The 18,629-nt window shown below is 37.1% G+C and overlaps 1 protein-coding gene across 1 annotated transcript in view; it reads right to left on the reverse strand.

Annotated features, from left to right (window-relative positions):
* Nucleotides 1–18,629, reverse strand: part of LOC150101296 (STARD3 N-terminal-like protein) — a 205,103-nt gene that overhangs the window by 170,097 nt on the left and 16,377 nt on the right. Inside the window, exon 2 of the mRNA XM_090400753.1 lies at nucleotides 16,667–16,951. Coding sequence (XP_090256879.1) covers nucleotides 16,667–16,885 — 219 coding nt within the window. The 5' untranslated portion in view covers nucleotides 16,886–16,951. The remainder of the gene's footprint in view (nucleotides 1–16,666; nucleotides 16,952–18,629) is intronic.

Here is an 18,629-nt window from a genome sequence, read left to right on the forward strand (position 1 = left end):
TATCCTATCACATGCCTTAGAAAAATACAACATTATCATAGTGTATCCATTCCCTTTATCCAACTCAGCTGTAACATAGTTATAAAATATGAGCAAATTGCTAAAACATGACCTTCCTTCCTTTAATAAACCCATGCTGTTTCTTGTAGAGTATAGCATGCTTGTCTACTCACTTCTGTATGCAAGTTCTTACCAATTTCTCTAAAATCTTCACTGCCACACCAGAGATACTGATAGATTGGTAGTTAGATACATCAGTTTTTCATCACCTTTGTACAATGGAACTATAATACATTCCTTCCATTCCTGTGGTATCATTCCTGAGCTGAGACTCAAGTGAGACAAGACCTGTTATACAAACATGTGAAAGGCATAGCCAATTCAGCTGAACATTCCTTTAGTAAATGGGCTGATATTCCATCTGTCCCTATAGACAAATTCATATCCAGGTTATGCAACATCTTTTCAACCTTATTTTCATAAACCTCTAACTCTTCATCTAATGTAGCAGTAGTACTGTGCACCACGTTACATACACCTGGTTGATATCTTAGCAAAGTGAGCACTCGTTACCTGAACAATCTCATTAGCTTCCGAAACTCAAGTTCCATCTGCATTCAATAAAGTTATTCTTCCATATTCATTCTTTCTTTTGCTTGCAGCATAATGATAAAATTCTTTTGGATTGCCCTTAGCTTGCATGGCCAATTTCTTTTCATACTCAGATTTAGCTTTCCTCACAATACTCAACTTTTCTGGCCTGAGCTTTATATATTTCATAATATGTTGATAGTGCATGGGAGGTGGTTAAAAAGTGTTTGTAGGAGGCAATGGTTGACTGTATACCAAGAGTCCGAATAATAAATCAAGTAGGGGTTAAATGGATGAATAACACTATTAAGTTTTAAAAGAGGTAAACCGTGAGTAGACATATCGGTACACAATAAATAACGGAAAAAACTCATGTAGACAGATTATTTATTAGTATAATTTTCGCCTGTGTGTCACAGGCATCCTCAGTACATTAAGCTCAAAATTAAACACTAACTGACAATTCCAAAAAGCGCCACCTAATTATCTTACACCAGCTACTTAGGTGGCGCTTTTTGGAATTGTCAGTTAGTGTTTAATTTTGAGCTTAATGTACTGAGGATGCCTGTGACACACAGGCGAAAATTATACTAATAAATAATCTTTCTACGTGAGTTTTTTCTGTTATTTATTGTGTACCGATAACACTATTAAGCTTGAGCTGCAAAAAAAAAAACAATTGTGGAGGGAATTTAAGGAGAAAGTTGACCAGCAGGTGCAAGAACAGTATAAAGCTTAGGCCAGGATGGCAACAAGGGTGGTAAGAAAAGCAAACGCAGGTTACGAAAGAAAACTGGCCATGCAGGCTAAAGAGAATCCCAAACAGTTTTTTCAATATGTTGCAAGTAAAAGGAAAAATGTTCATGGCAGAATGATTTTAAAAAATGCTGAGGGTAGGGAGGTAACCAAATCAGTCGATATAGTGGAATTACTGAGCGAGCACTTTGCAAGAGTATATCATCCAAGTGGTGACAATGCAGGAATGGAAGAACCAACATATTATACTGGAATTGTGATGAATGAAGTAGAGGTAAAGTCTATTACAGAACCTCAATGTCAATACATCTGTGAGATTGGATGGTATACCAGCTTGTGTCGTACGTGAATCGGCTAAAGAATTGTCAGTGCCCTTGACCATTTTGTTTAATTTGAGCTTCAGGGCCCGAGTCAGTCCCAAGGAGGTGGAAAGAGGGGAAAATAGTTCCGCTGCATAAAGGTGGTTCCAAAGCTGCTGTTGAAAATAGTCAAGAGGAAAATACAAGATTGGATAAATGAAAATGGGATACTGTATCGGGGACAGCATGGTTTTGTGAAGGGCAGGTCATGCCTCAGTAACTTGCTCACGTATTATAACACAGTGACGGCTGAACTGGATAAGGGTAATAGGTTTACAGTGATTCTACTGGACCTTGCTAAGGCCTTTGACAGGATACCACATGGAATTCTAATCAGTAAAATGCAGCATATGGGGATGGATATAGGGTTGGTGAGATGGATAGGAGGGTGGTTGATGGAGAGATACCAGAGAGTGGTTTATTCAGGAGTGGAGTCCAAAAGACGGCTTGTGACTAGTGGTGTGCTGCAGTGTTCTGTTTGTTTGTGGATGATGCAAAGTTGGGTAGGGCAATAGTGAATGCTCAGGATGTCAAAATTTTGCAGGATGATTTGGATAGATTGGAGGCCTGGGCTAAGGAGAATGGATGTCAATTTAATGTGGCAAAATGTAAGGTTATACATTTTAGGGTGAAAAGATTAGCAGCAGTTTATTACATTGGTGGAACTGTACTCCAGGAAATTGATGAGGCACAAGATTTAGGAGTGTTGGTGGATAAGGAGTTGAAGTTTAGGGGCCACATTGCAAAAGTGGCCAAATCAGCTCATCAAATCACTTGGCTGCTGAAGAATACGTTGACAAGCAGAGACAAGCAGGTTATTAATCCTCTGTATCGAGCCTTGATAAGACCCCATCTCGACTACTGTGCCCATATTTGGTCACCTAGGTTTCTTCTTGATGGGGAGAAGGTTGAGAGGATCCAGAGGCGAGTGACCAAGATAATAGCAGGTCTGTGGAATGAACCTTATGAGAACAGGTTGAGGATTTGTGTGTTGCAAAAATTGGTTGATAGGCAGAGGAGGGGAGATATGATTGAGACATTCAAGTTACTGAAGGGTTTCTATAAAATTAATTCAGAAGATATTTTTGAGAACAGGGCTGGTTGTGGGAGGACTAGGGGACATCCATGGAAACTTGGCAAAAGTGTGGTTAGTAAGGGTGTTAGAGCTGGGTTCTTTACTTTTAGAGTGGTGAATGAGTGGAATGGACTGCCAGAGTCTGTGGTGGATGTTGCGACAGTGAATGAGTTTAAGGCGAGGTATGATAGATACTGTATGAATGTCGAATAGTTGTGATGAACATGATTTGGGGCCTCCCTCGATGAGTCTAAGGACTACCTGCAGTTGCCCGTACTCTTATTCTCATGATATTCTTTCCACATCATCATCTTCATGTTATTGCTTAATAAGGATACACATCCATTTCTCTCCCAAACTATTTATTCTTCGAACTCTAGGGATACATTCAGATATCGCCTCATCATTTAAGCACTTTTTCAAAGATTCCCATGCATTGCTGACATTTTTCCCATTCAGTAACTGATACCATGAGACCAAAGTTAGCATTCTACCTAAGCTGATCATAATTTCCAGCTTTGTAGTTCAGCACGTAACCTTTTTTAATCGGAGCATCAATACAATTAGATACTTCCTAAGACAGTACAGCATGATCACTTTCACCAATTGGTGATAAAATAGCCATATTCTTGACAGAGACCCCCTTCTGACATTATAAGCAAATCCAACACTCTTTGACCTCGAGTTCCTTCTTTCAGATGCTGCTTGCGAAAGTTGTCTCGCAACAATTCAATATAATAAATTTAGTTTAATCCTTTATCCAAGTGTGAGCAAACAAAGTTTGCACCTGAAAGTATCTTCAGGACTGGGGTAAGGTGGTGCAACACCAGGGCGACTCCTTGCAAAGGTGGAGCAAGCTACTAACATTAACACTCCTATCTCAGTATCTACCACAATGCAGAACACATCTCCTTGCGGATATGTCTGATGTTATGCATTAAGGGAAGGGCCACTACCCAGACTAGTTTCGACCTTTATTGAGGTCTCTTCAGTGGGAGCCAGGCCCAAGTGGAGATACCAGCCAGAAGCATTAGCAAGATCATCTCTACCTATACAAATAGTAGCTTGCTCCACCTTTGCAAGGAGTTGCCCTGGTGTTGCACCACCTTACCCCAGTCCTGAAGATACTTTCAGACACAAACTTTGTTTGCCCACACTTGGATAAAGGATTAAACTAAATTTATTATATTCTAACCAAGTGAAAAATAAACTTTCAACAATTCAATAAATTCCTCTTCTTTCTTATCATGAGATTTTTCTTCTACCCAATCAATGTATGGAAAATTAAAGTCACCCATAATGATCATTCATTTGGTACCCATAAGACTAAATTAGAGATGAATTTCTTCGTCCCCTGCAAATGAGCAACCAGGTCTGTGGCAACCTCCTACCATATATTTCATTCGGTTAACCTCCACTTCACACCAGATAGACTCAAACTCACCGCTACATGAGACATTGTTACCATCATTTTCTTGTGTTTCTACCTTAACTGGATTTAAGTCATCTGATATCATTAGTAGCACTCCTCCTCCTCCTTTCTTATCTCTTTTGTCATTCCTAAAAATAGTATACCCATTACACTCGAACCCACTTATCATATCTGATTCTGATAGCCAGGTTTCATTAACACCAACAATCTTAGGCCACATCGTATTCAATAAAACAACAAACTCAACCCCTTTCTTTCTAATGCTCCTGGCATTTGTGTATAGACATAATAAATTATACCACCTAACCTATTCTTATAATGATATATGCAATGTATTTGGTCTTGTTCTAGAATTTTTTCTTTTCTTCCCCTGATATATTTAAAAAGGTTCAAAGCATAGTTTTCAACCCCTTTGCCACATACGAAGAAATTCATATCTTTATCATGTTTGCATACCACAGCTGAACTTTCACGCATACTTTCCCATTCCTCCTTTGATGATCTAGTTTGCCTGACCCTCTGCATTAGGTCTCATACCAAGAAGTAATTTCTCCAGGCTTCTGATGCCAAATGAACCAAATTAATGCATGCGTTTGAACTGATTTGACAGAAAGTGGGAATATTATTGATGCTAATTCTGATGAATGGCCACAGATGCATTGGTAGAAGATGCAAGCAGTAGAAACTGAGCTCCTGTGTGAGTGAGTGAAGTTTATAAGTGAGAGGGGATCATTGATCAGTCTGCCTGCCCTTTTCTGTACAAAGTCCAGTGTATTTAGGGAGCGCTTAGGGATGCCACCACAGATATGAGAGCAATATTCAACAGATTTGTGATTTATGTAAAGTTAGGAGTTGCTTGGAGTTAAAGTGATGTTTCGAGCAAAAATGAAAGTAATTTTTTCAAAGGCAGAAGAGGCAACATTTGTAATATACAAATACACATGGGATTCGGCAAACTTTTCCATGGTATTTGTCCAGATGTGGGTGACAGTGCCGAGAGAGAGAGAGAAATGTGAGGGTAGCATATCCCAAGAAATCTCATCATGCACAGGGATTTTGGGTGTTGTCAAAAGTAAGGCTGGAAGAGAAGGGTTCTTTTTTTTGTGTGTGATATAAAACAGTTGTGTTTTGCTTGTATTGAAATTGACCAGATTATCCATACTGCCACTGATGAATGTTTTGGAGATCTGTATTAAAGTGATAAGTGGTTAGGATTTAGGAGATTGTGGTGATTTGGGCATTCCTCCCTTTCATTTGACAATGTTAGGTTGGTATTCTGCTGGAATAACTCATTCATATATAAAAGGAATAAGGTGAGAGTGAGAGAACAATCTTGTGCAACTCAGAAGATAAACCATCCAGCATAACCCAAAGTGAGTGTCTAGTGAGAAGAGCCCTGTCAGAAATCAGGGGATAGATGAAATGATGGAAGTATGCTTAAAGAGGTCTTTGTGCTAAACATGGTTGAATGCCTTGGAGATATTAAGGGCAACCACTTGGGACTCACCAAACTTTTACATGGTATTTATCCAAATGTGGTTCACATAAGTGAGTAGATCACCTGTTGACCAATGGTTACAGAACCCACATCAGTGGTCATTTATTAGCTGAGAGTCTTCAAGATAGCACAGCAGTTAGATGTTGATAACTGTTTCCATTACTTTGGAAAGAACTGGAGTAAGAGAAATTGAATGATGATTTGAGGGTACTGATTTATCTCCCTTTTTATGGATAGGGTGAATGAGAGCTAATTTACATACTGCAGGGTAGATACTTTTTTGGTATCCAATTTGAACTAAATGATCTCTCCTGATCTCTTTTTAGCAAAAGGACACACTGGGAATTGAGTGTAGTGTGCATGGAATGGTTGGGAGACATTTACTAAAATCAGCAGAATTGAAGAAGTAGGAAGCTAGGAGATTGGCTTTTTCCGTGGGTGATGATGTAATAGTGGTGGGAGCAGTATTGGGGAAATTGTGACAAATGGCTTTGGCTAGGGACCATAATGCATGGCTGCCACATGGGCAGACCACAAGTTCCTGCTTTTAGTTCTTCCAAAGTCATTTTTTGATATGTGGATAGCTTTCTTGCAACTATTCTGGACGGTATAGATGAATGGACTTTTGGATGCAAGCCAATTATGGTATGCACAATTCTTCTCTTTTACAGCTTTGGCACACCTATGGAAGAACCAGAGCTTAGGCAATGGGAACTTAGGGTGGAAGAATGGGAGAATAAATGTTTCCATGCCAATAAGAATTATTTTGGTGATACATTCAGCACACAGGTTGGGGTGAGATGGCTGGAAGCAATCATTCCAAGGAAATGTGTTATAGTAGTTGCATAGATTATCCTACTTGGCTTTCTTGTAATGCCATACGATGTGTAGATGCGAGTGAATGTATTCGTGCTGTGTCATAAGAGAAGAGATCAGCACAAGATTGTGGTCCGAGCTATCTAGGGGACAGACTACAAATGATGGTAGAGATAGCAAATGATGGAATGAGGTACAGAGATTTTCAGCCAGAGAAGGTCAAAATCAGGAGATTCCAGGTTGAACACTCTTTGACATGGTATGTCTGAGTAAGCATATGCACAAACTCCACCTTTGGGAAAAAAGGAGTGAAAAAGTGTAAATTGAAAAGTTGAGGTGAGTAGTGCTTGGAAAAGTAGAAATTTGGGTTTTTGTCAAGAAAAGTAGACTGGAGATGGAAATGAATATCATTGAGGTTCGAACAGAGGTCATGTATATTGGTGTAGTGTATTAGGAAGATTCTACAAGGTTTACTGTTGACCACATTGGTCACGCACTTTCCTTATGCTGCTTAAAATTTATTAAACCATCACCACAAGTGAGATGGGAGGGAAAAAAAAAAACAAAAAAAAAAACAGTAATTGCTATATGACTGTCTGGAAATCAACATATCATGAGTGGGGCATGTCTGTGCATAAAACATATTTTATAATCAAAATTTATTCTCAGGCATGCACTGATGATAGTGAATTTGTTAAGATTAGAAAGTTAGTTTCTTGCTACATTTGTACTGTCATTGCTGATAGGGCAGTTGAGTTTAGTTAATTATTTAATAGTGTCTACATGTGGGTGAGCAACAGAACAATGAAAGAAAAAGTAAGTAATAATATAAAATTTAAATAATATGCAACCCGATTTGAAAATTGTACACGAAAATCCAGGACAGAGCCAAAGTCAGGATACTGTGGAAGGAGCAAATCAGGATATCAAAAATATATATCAAAGAGTGTCTGTATTTTTCTGTGCAATAAAAAGAAAACTATTTTAAAGGAACCAAAGGCCAAAGATTATTTAAAATGACAAGCAGGAAAACAAAATTTAAAAACTGACACCAGACATTCTAAAGTTTGTACCCACCCTTTCTACTAGTGTATTAAAGTTCCTGAGTAGACTGTGGTAAAGGTGATGCGCACTGTGTATTAGCTATTATAGTTGTTGAGAAAACTAAGAATCTTTTGATATATTAAACATGAGTGAGGAATGGAATAATAGAATTATACTCAAGGTCACAATTTGGTGTTTGCAAGGAAAAACTAATTTTCCCTGAAGTGCCCAAAAAAAGTCTCTTCTTGAATGGCACCTACAGTGCACTACTCTCCAAATTCCTAGGACCACCTTAACCACTTCATCTTATTCCTGATAGCGAAGTCATCTTCATAGGTGACCTTATTAATCTCCACATGTCCAACTGGTTTCCCTTTTCCAATCTGAGTGACCAAGCTTTCCTGTTTGGTCACTAAAAGAGATGATGTATTTGAAATAAGCAATGGGCTAATGCAAATCACACATCTACCAATCCAAATTCGCAGATGTGTGAAAACCCACTGCATAGCAATAGCCATCTTTTTTATTTATTTTATTTTTAAAACAGTTGCCCTCCTTACAGGAATGATACAGAGGTCATCTCTCTTCTCAGCAACTCAGATGACAATCTTGTGAAAGTTTCTTCTCTCACCAAAAGATTTTTCCTCTAGCCACTACTAACCTTATGTCCTTTGGCACTACAAAAGGAATCAAGTGGGATCATCTCAGAAATTTCTACTTTTCCCTTCCATGGTCAGACTACTGCTTTTGCCCTTCTAATCCAAATATTAGCTCTATGCAAGCACAGAAATTCTCACTGGCATGAAGGGCCTCATTTCCCATTCTATCCAAATTCCTGCCCACTTTTCAAGTAATGGTCTAACAGGTATACTAAGGCAGTTCAAGAAAAAAAAAAAATTAACACATTATAGACAGCTTGCAAGAACTAATGCTTCATACTCAGCATACATGGAAGAAATTATTCATACATACATATCCAAATGATTCTGTAATGACCAATAACAGAAAACTTGCTTTCTGTCCAAATGAAAGAATCATTTCATTTGGACAGAAAGTGTCCAAATGAAATGCCTTTTGGTCCCTTTTGGTCCCTTCAACTGGCTGTAACTTCTGCTCGCCTATTTCCATATCTCTCATCCAGATGGTACCACTGTTGCAGCAATTGGATAAAGCTGATGTCTTAGTATTACTAATTTTCAAGCCTTACACATATATGACAAATGACCTATAATACCAGCAATAGAGTGGCATATGCTTTCTGTAGTATTTTGGCAAAAACACATCAGAAGAATATTAAACACTAAAATTTAGATATCCAAAAACCTTCTGATACTTAGCCCAACATGTGAAAGCAAATGAATATACAACCTATTCCAAAAAGCAAAGTTAAGCGTCTGCCATCAAACTATGGACTGATCATTCTCATCTAAATCTACTCCAAAATAGTGGCTAGTCATTAACAGTCAACTGCTCCATTAACTAGAGACTCACCAGTTAATCAATCAATGACACTAAGTATGGATTCAATCATTCTAGATCCATAGGTGATATCTTAGCATACCTCACTCATCACAGGATACATGTCATGGAAAAGTCTGGAGAAACATGGGTTGCTCTTGACATTTCCAGAGCAACATGTCTGGAATCACGACATGCTCAGTAACTGCTATCCTTTAGTCTACCCTGCCAAACTGTGTAGGCTCTCTCTCGCTCTCTGTGGTCATTAAATTCATCATGGTGGATGGTTTCCTCTCTTCAAGGTTCATACATGAGTGCCTCATGGCTGTTTTATCACCTCCTTTCTCTTTCTGATAAGTGACCTCTCAAATCACCACTAAATCTCTGCACAACTTTGCTGATGATAATACTTTCCATTTATCCTATTCATTTGGCAAACCAATGCCATACACAAATGCCATGCTTCAAGATTATTTACAACCAATGTCATAAACAACGATCTCTATTCAATGGGACATAGAATAAAAATCCCCTTCAATGGAACAAGGGTAGCTTGGTCACTTTCAATGCTACCAAAATGTATTCTTACTTTTTTTTTCTTTTTTTTAATAACAAAAGGGATATTAGCTCACCAACTCTTACTCTCAGTAATACAGAAATCACTAGACTTTTTATCAGATCTCTACAGGGACAGATATTTACTACTTCTATTTTCCAATAGGTCTGTTAAAATAGAAGCAGCACCCAACATCCATTTTCAGTCCAACTGCAAGCACACTGAACCTGCTTTTCTTCTTCTTGAGCAGCTGAAAATTTCTCATTAAGAATTCTGAACAACTACAATACCCAACGCTTTATGAAAAATGGCAATAGGTTTCTTCTTTCCAGGCCCTAACCTGCATCCTACCCACAGCACTGATGCACTATTGGTTCTTCAACCTCTCATGAATAGGATATAAGAAAAAATAAAATAAAAAAGCTTTATATCTAAGAACATGAACACATTAAGACATATTTCTGATTAATGGCGACTTTCTTTTCAATCAATAAGATAATAAATTACACTCAAAGACAAGATACATCTGAAATGACCATTCATATTTGTGACATTGGTGGATTAAGTGGTGGAGATGGAGAGTTGTAGAGAGGTGATCTCCCTCAATGAGTCGTTAAGACTCCTTGGAGGTCTCACAAAATAATAATGATATAGTTCACCCACCGTTTGCAGGTCCCTGCTTCGCGTCTTTCCAAGAATAGGCGATTCATGCTGAAGGGGAGAAAGAAATGAAGGACGTCCGAATTGGTCGCCAACACGCGAAATCACGTGCTTAATAGGTAAAATTTTCCAACTGTTACATTATACAAGCAACATAGTTCACTACAATAATCATAAAAGAGAAGTTAATTTTCCGGCCGGTAATAATAAACAACTTATCCCACAATACGGACTGATTACCCTATCATCGGAATGGGTTCTCCTTTTTCTGAGATGCGAAGAAGTGTCAAGGGACCTCAAATCGGTGGACGAACTATAATGATAATAATATTCCCTATGTTAAAAATTATTATTATTACCCCAAGACCTGATGGAGACAAAAACTCATCTGGGAGGTCCTCTTATCACACACACACATCTCATCATACCGTGTCTTAAACACACTCAAACTCCTTGCAGACACCACACTCTCAGACAAGGCATTGCAATCATTCACAACTCTGCACAAAAAAAACCTGCCTCTCACTCCTCTACTCACACCCTCTTTATACAGTTTCCAGGGATGACCTCTGGTTCTTCCCTGATCTCCCACTATTCTCGTAGAACTTCTCCACCAATGATCCTATAACAACCCCTTACCAACTTGTAAGTCTCTATCATATCTCCCCTCTTCCTCCTGTCCACCAGACTCTGCAAATTACATCTCCTCAATCTTTCCTCATACTCGACATTCCAGAGGTCAGAAACTACCTTAGTCAGTCGCCTTTGGATCCTTTCCAACATATCTTCATCCTTCTGAAAACCTGGTGACCAAATCTGGGCACAATAGTCCATGTGTGGCCTACTCAAAGCCTTATACAACGGAATAAGAATCTCCCTACTTCTTCTACACGTCAGTGTCCTCCACGTCATTCCCAGAAGCCTTTGCGTTGTCTTCACAATTTTGGTGATATGTCCCTTAAATTTTAGATCCTTATCCACTATCACCCCCAGATCTCTTATTTCCTCTACCTCCAACAAAAATCAGAGAGCATCAGCCACATATTAGGAAAAAATTAACTATATTACCTTCTTGTCTCTGATTCAAAGATTCTTTGTTCATGTAAATTAAATCATGGACAAACTGGCTGTTCTGCAAAAACTACTAAATAATATAAGCTGAATATTTAATGGAAAGAAGGCAGCACAAAGAAAGAATTAAGCATTGTAATGCTTTAATATTTTGTCTGGCTCATATTCAGGGGGGGGGTACAATATAAACTAACGCACACACATGAAATAAAGTGAAAATTAGACTAGAATCCTAGCTTGAATAGGTGCTCCCTATGGAGGCTAGTAAGAAACCTAGATTGTAAGTTAACCATGCCTAAGAATAACTGTTTCCTATTTATTTAGAAATTTAACACATCCATACTTATTTAAATATGTTGTTTTTAAGGAAAGATTCTAGACAGAGTCTTTCTCTCTCATTTTAACTTGCTGTGATGAAGAATTTTTTACATTTGATTCTGTGTGTGTGTGATGTTCATGGCATGGCCTCATAGATCCTTATCCATGATTATAAATCCATTTTTTATGTTCTTTCAAGACATTCATGGAATATTTATGTCTGCCCATAGCAGACCAATCTGCAGGAACTAAGAACCTCTCTCACACGCACGCACGCACGCACACACACACACACACACACTAGAAACTGAGAGGATGGAGTTGTTCCTTGGGGGGAAGCATAAGAGCAGTCGATTTCAAGTAAATCTTGAAAGACAGTGTAGAGATTATATTTTTTTCAAAATTCTACTTTGCTTTTTCTTATGTAACCTGGACAACAGAATAGTGATCGCATTACTATTATCAGCATGTAGAGAATTGCCTAGTTTCACTTTGTGTTGCATGTGTGTTAAAATTTATACTCGCACCCCACCTTCTCCAAAGATGTCTCTGTGACAAATGAAATACTGGAAGCATTAGTTTTTTTTTTTTTTTTTAATACTGATCCCACACGAGAGGTAACAAGACCTATAATACACCAGTGCCATGTACAGGGGTGAGCTGGCAGTATGTGCAATGTGTGACATACACACAGGCACCAAAGATTTCAGGAGAGGAGGAAATACTTAAAAAAATATTATTTGTTAATTATATCAAAATAAATTACATTTTTGTTTACATTTTAATTATATTTTATAGATTTATCTTAAACAAATTATTTATAATCACTTATTTGTTATTATTCCTTAAGATTTTATTTTATTCTGATTCTAGTTCTAATAAGTAGTTAAGCATAAACAAGTAAACTTGAACTTGCCTGAGTTTACTGTTTACAGGATGATGTGTGTTTCAATTTGTTTAATCTTGTTCACACTCGCATTTGCTCTAAATATAAGAAAATCTGCTGCAGTTTTTAACTTTATTCTATATTCTGCTGTTATCAGCAAAATATAGGCAACATCTTGCAATATACCTGAATCATCATGAGAAAAATTTAAATCATTTGAACAATCACAAGAAATGGACAGAATTAATTACATCCTTAAAAAATAAAACTTGTATTGATCATTTGCAGCAAACAGTTTTAGATAATGAAAGGAAACGTTGGTATGAAGTTATAAAAATAATAAGTTTTGTAGTACAGTTTTTAGGCAAACAAAATCTAGCTCTTCGTGGTAAAAGTAATAAACCTTATGATCGCAACAATGGCAATTTTTTAAAATGCATTGAGTTGTTAGAAAAGTCTGATCCTTTTATGTCGGAACACACGTGATGTGTAGCTAATGATCCTGACTTTATATTATTATCATTAAGAGAGACCTCCAGGGAGTTAGAGACTCATCGAGGGAGGCCACATAGTACACACACACCAGCTATCATATTATTCTTGAATTCATTCACATTGCTTGCATTCACAACATCCAATGGTAATCCATTCCAATCATGCATCACCCTCTGAGAGAAAAATCTGGCCCTTACACCCTTCTTGGCAGCTTCCAAGGATGCCCTCTTGCCCTTTCCCCACCCTCCATAAACTGAAAAATCCCATCAACTGAAATCTTGTGTGACCCTTTCAGCAGTTTGTAAGTCTCAATCATATCACCCCCTCTTTCTCCTATTTGCTAGTGTCTGCAATCTACAAATTCTTAACCTGTCTTCATAATCAGTATTCCACAATCCTGATATCATTTTCAACACTCGCCTTTGTACTCTCTCCAATATATCAGAATCGCATCAGAAACCAGGAGACCAGACCTGCACACAATAGTCCAAGTAAGGTCTTATCAAGGCCTTGTAAAGAGGCAAAATAACATCCTTATCTTTACACGTGAACGTTCATTTGAGCATTGCAATTACCTTTTGAGTTATATTTGCAATCTTTGCCACATGGCCCCTGAACTTCAACTTCCTATCTATTAACACTCCAAGATCCCTAGCCTCATTGGTTTCTTCTAGCCTAATCCCACCAATATAATACGACATTGGATAGGTAATCATGCCGAAGTGAATGACTTTACATTTACTGACATTGAACTGACACCCCTTTTCCCATGCCCACAATTCCAGCTTATTCAAATCATTCTGCAAGGACTGCATATCAGCAGCATTCATGATTACCCTGCCTATCTTTGCATCATCAGCAAATAGCTATATGTTGCTTGTCAAATCCTTCCCAATATCATTAATGTACAGATTGAATAACTGTGGACCAAGCACTGATCCTTGTGGTACATCACTTGTTACCTTAAACCTTGCAAACTCAGATCCCCTATATACCACTTTTTGATATCTGTCAGTCAGCCATCCTCTTATCCATGATAATGTTGTATAACCCAAACCCAATTTCTCCAATTCATGCAGCAGTCTGTCGTGTTGTATTCTGTCAAAAGCCTTAGCAAAATCCAAAGGTATCATGTTGTATCCATTCCCCTTGTCTAGTTCAATGGTAACATTGTCATAGAATGTGAGCAAGTTGCTGAAACATGACCTTCCCTTAGTAAACCCATGTTGTTCATTGCCAAGTAGAGATTCACTGTCAACCCATTTCTGAATGCGGGACCCTAACTAATTTTTCTAAAATCTTCACCACCACTCCTGAGATACTAATTGGTTGATAGTTTGATACATTGGTCTTTGCACCACCCTTATGCAATGGAATTACCATACATTCCTTCCATTCCTGCAGAATCTTCCGTTCTGAGACTCATATTAAACATCCTGGTCAAAGGAATGATCAATTCAGCTGAACACTCTTTTAACACACATGCTGATATTCCATTAGTCCCTATTGCTGAATTCTTATTCAGTTTGTGCAACAGCTCTAATACCTCGGCCCTACACACCTGCTTTTCTTCATCTAGTGAAGAGGTAACAGTGAGCTCAATGTTGCGTTCACTAGGTTGATAGCTTTTAACGAAATGGGCACTCATTGACTGAACAACCTCTTCTGCATCAGTAACCCTCACTCCATCTGGATTTAGAAGAGTTATTCTTTCATATTCATTCTTTCTTTTACTTGCAGCATATCGATAGAATTCTTGTGGGTTGTCTTTTGCATGCAGCCAGTTTCTTTTCATGATCAGACTTTGCTTTCTGTACCACAGTTGTGACTATTCTAGCCTGCTGCTTATAACATTCATAACAAACATCATCCTTATGCAAATAGTATTCCTTCCACATCGTCCTTTTCTTCCGAATCTCTTGCTTAATAAGATTACACATCCATTTGACTCCTACCCTATTTATTCTTCGAACTCTCGGGACACATTCTGATATCGCATCATTTAAATATTGTTTAAATGCTTCCCATACACTGTCGATATCCTTTCCATCCAGCAACCGATCCCATTCCACTGAACTCAGTATACTCCTCAGTTGGTCATAATTTCCTGCTTTGTAGTTCAACATGCAACCTTTTCTGAATGGAACATTCATAAACTTAGTCACTTCCCAAGTTAGTACCGCATGATCCCTGTCACCAACTGGAGGCAGAATAGTTAAAAATAGTTAAATTTAAAAATTGACCATAGAATTTATGAGAATACAACATTCAGCCAAGTTTTCTTGGTATGAACACTATCTGAAAGGCATGAAGTATATCCAGGAGCCTATTTGTATGCTTGCCTTTTACTAGTGCTTATGTTGTTTCTTAAGGGTTCTGCGTGTTCTGTGATGCAAACAAACAGTTTGAAACCATAATTGGACAAGCACCATTTTGAAACATTAAAGCATTCCCATGCCACAAAGTTGTACTCCTCATAACTGAAAATTTTAAGCAGTTGAAGAAAGAGACAAAGCAGCTTTAATTTAGAATTATAAAGCAGAAAATGAGGATATTACATAAATCCACTGTTATTTCATAGGCAAATAACTGAATTTAAAAATCAAAAGAACTAATAAAAGGTGATCATATACTGCCTTCTGGATAGAGTTTCAGTGTCTTAAGTAGTGCCCCACCAAGCAACTCTGCTGAGCAACATGGCTTAACATCCCAACTGGCCATGATGTCTATAGACGTTCAGCTAAATCTGGATACGATTCTGTAACACCTATTGAATAACATGAATAAAAAGTGCAATTTTTTCTCACTATTTCATCCACCTCAGCCAGTAGGGAGGTTAATGAACCTGCACACCAATAATGTATGTATATATCTACCATTCACACCACTACAATAACTGTGAAATGCTGAGTGAACTTCTTTCAAAGCTAATGTCAGACCCTAACTATGAATATTATCAAAATGCATGTAAAACATTGGAGAAGTTTAAACAGTTAATCTCTTGAAACAAAAAGGTATATTTTTATGATTATTACCTACTGAAGGCTGCAAACCTATAGTAACACATATGATAGTACCATGGGTAATAATAGTAATATCAGGGTTCAACAAATTGTGAAATCCTACTTGCCATTAAAAAAAAATGTAGCTCAACAACCTCCCCAAACACATCATTTTTTTAAAATTTTTTTTTATTTAATATCCAATAAGTTGATAGGAGTTTCACAAAGAGATCAGTGGTGTATCATCGAGATGATTTCCTTTGTATGAGAACCATCCAAACAAGGAAAAAAAGTAGAATAGTAAAAACATTAAGTTTTGTTAATAGAGTTTATAATTGCATATTCTGTGCATTTTCTTCAAATTAAAAAATAGTTATTTTGTCAAGTCTGCAGCTACTTGCCAGCCAGAAAAATAATAAAAGTACCATGCATGTGCGTGAAGGTTAAATAGCATCCTAATGTATAATCCACAAATATTACAAATATAAACATTAATAATAAGAAGACAATCGAAATTAGCCTAGAACAATAAATATATGGAAGAAATCTGGATAATGCTTTTTACTTATTTTTTTGAATAAAAAAAAAAAAAAAAATATATATATATATATATATATATATATATATTATTCAACTGAATGATTCTTACCATTACACTAATAATCCAAAGCAGCACAGTGAAAAGTAAATCAAATGTTGTCAGAAGGCAGAAGAATCTTCTAACAGCTGACATCCTACCATCAAGTGAAGTTCCAACACGGAATGTCTCAGATGTTGAAGCATCCATAGGTGGACTATTAATTGAACGATAATTTACTCTTACAAGAGGAGGAAATTCAGGCATCGCTTTTGTGTGAGAAAGACCCATTAGAATAATCTCCAAAGGATTTTTTTAAAAAAAAACAACAACCCAAGTTTATATAAATTCTTCAGTCTGAAACAAAACACCAAATGTATAGTGTTTATATACAAATTAAGATTACTAAATACTACTCATGGGTTTATTCTGCTAATATTTAATAACTGACTAACAAAAGAAATATTAGTAAAATTTATTCAAAATAACATTAATAATTGCATATGATAATTACATGTGTTATACATATGGGAATATTTTTCCCAACTGCATAAATTGTATATAGAAAATATATATTTTTGTCCATTACATTTCACCATTGCTATGGAGAGGTCTATAAAACAGTAGAATGCAACAGTTTTGTAGAAATCAGACAGTTGCATATGCTGCACATTCATGAGGAGAGGTAAGTTCTAGTCTAGTAGACGAGTAGAGGAACTTTAACTAAACCTTTTTATTTTTTCAAAGGAATAATAAAGACCGACCAAATGAACAAGAAAATCAAGTTAAGGAGAAGCGTATGTGTGGAAACTCAATGATCAAGGGAGTACGTAATGAAATGTGCGACAAAACTTAAAGAGAATTATGACAATAAGAGACTTATTACAAAAAAAAAAAAAAAAACTTATGACAAAACTAAAAGTATGACTAAATCATGTTTCCGGTGTAAAAATTCACTATATTAGCCACGGCATCCAGACACAAAAAAGGTAAGTCAAAGGAAATTATTATCTTGATTGGTACAAATGATTTGAGAGGTGAGAAGTATTCTATGAGGGCAGATGTAAAAGAGTGTTAGAAGAGGCAAAACTGAAGCACGAGAAAGTGAAGATTAAGTCTCCTACTACGCTATGACAGAAGTGAACTGAGGAGGGTATTGATAGCCAATGAATCTATATATAGATTGTGCAAAAGGAATGATGTATAATTTGTGGATCTATGGTCTCTGTTTGACGGAAAGAAGGATTTCTACAATGCTGATGGACTACATCTAGATGGTTTTGGTATTAGGTGTATGGACAGAGCTTTGTTCACTGAGCATGCTGAAGTGCAAAATCAGGGAAACTTAAACAATTAGGGTGGAAGCAAGTGAGTTTGTGTGAAGGCACTGATGAAGTGAGCGAGTGTGAGAATAACCAAGTGAGGGATCTAGTCTCTGAAGTAAAAATATTGAATAGGGTAGTTAATTCAGAAAGTAAAGAGGGTGGGGAACTAAAGGAATGCTGCAGTTTTTATATATTAATGCCAGAAGTATCAGGAACAAGAGAGAGAAGTTTTGGGCATTGGTTATTGCAACCTCGCCAAAAGTTATAGGCATTAGTGAGAACTGGCTAACAGCAGATGATGTGGTTACAGGGATTGAATGTGAAGGGTTTAGTATTTTCAGGGAAGATAGGATGGGGGAGGAGTACTGCTCCTCCTAGCAACTAGAAAAGTGGTATATGGAGGGACAGAATCGAGGTAAAAACAGATGACTAGTGGTGTGGTGCAAGGTTCAGTGTTGGGACCATTGCTGTTGATATAGGAAATAACCTGAAAGGAATTATTCAGTTGTTTGCTGATGATGCGAAATTAGATAGAGTAATAGTTAATCTAGGCAATGTGGAGAGCTTGCAGGACAATTTAAATAGGCTGTCAGTATGGGCAAAAGTTAATGGGTATCAGTTTAATGTTGAGAAATGTAAAATTATGCTACTTAATTATAAAGAGCCAATAGGCTTCATTTCGGCGATATAAACATTATTTAAATTAAGGG

Source organism: Typopeltis vanoorti, chromosome 11 (genome assembly GCF_054136105.1).
Source record: "Typopeltis vanoorti isolate ZY-2024b chromosome 11, IOZ_Tvanoo_1.0, whole genome shotgun sequence".
NCBI lineage: Eukaryota > Metazoa > Arthropoda > Arachnida > Uropygi > Thelyphonidae > Typopeltis > Typopeltis vanoorti.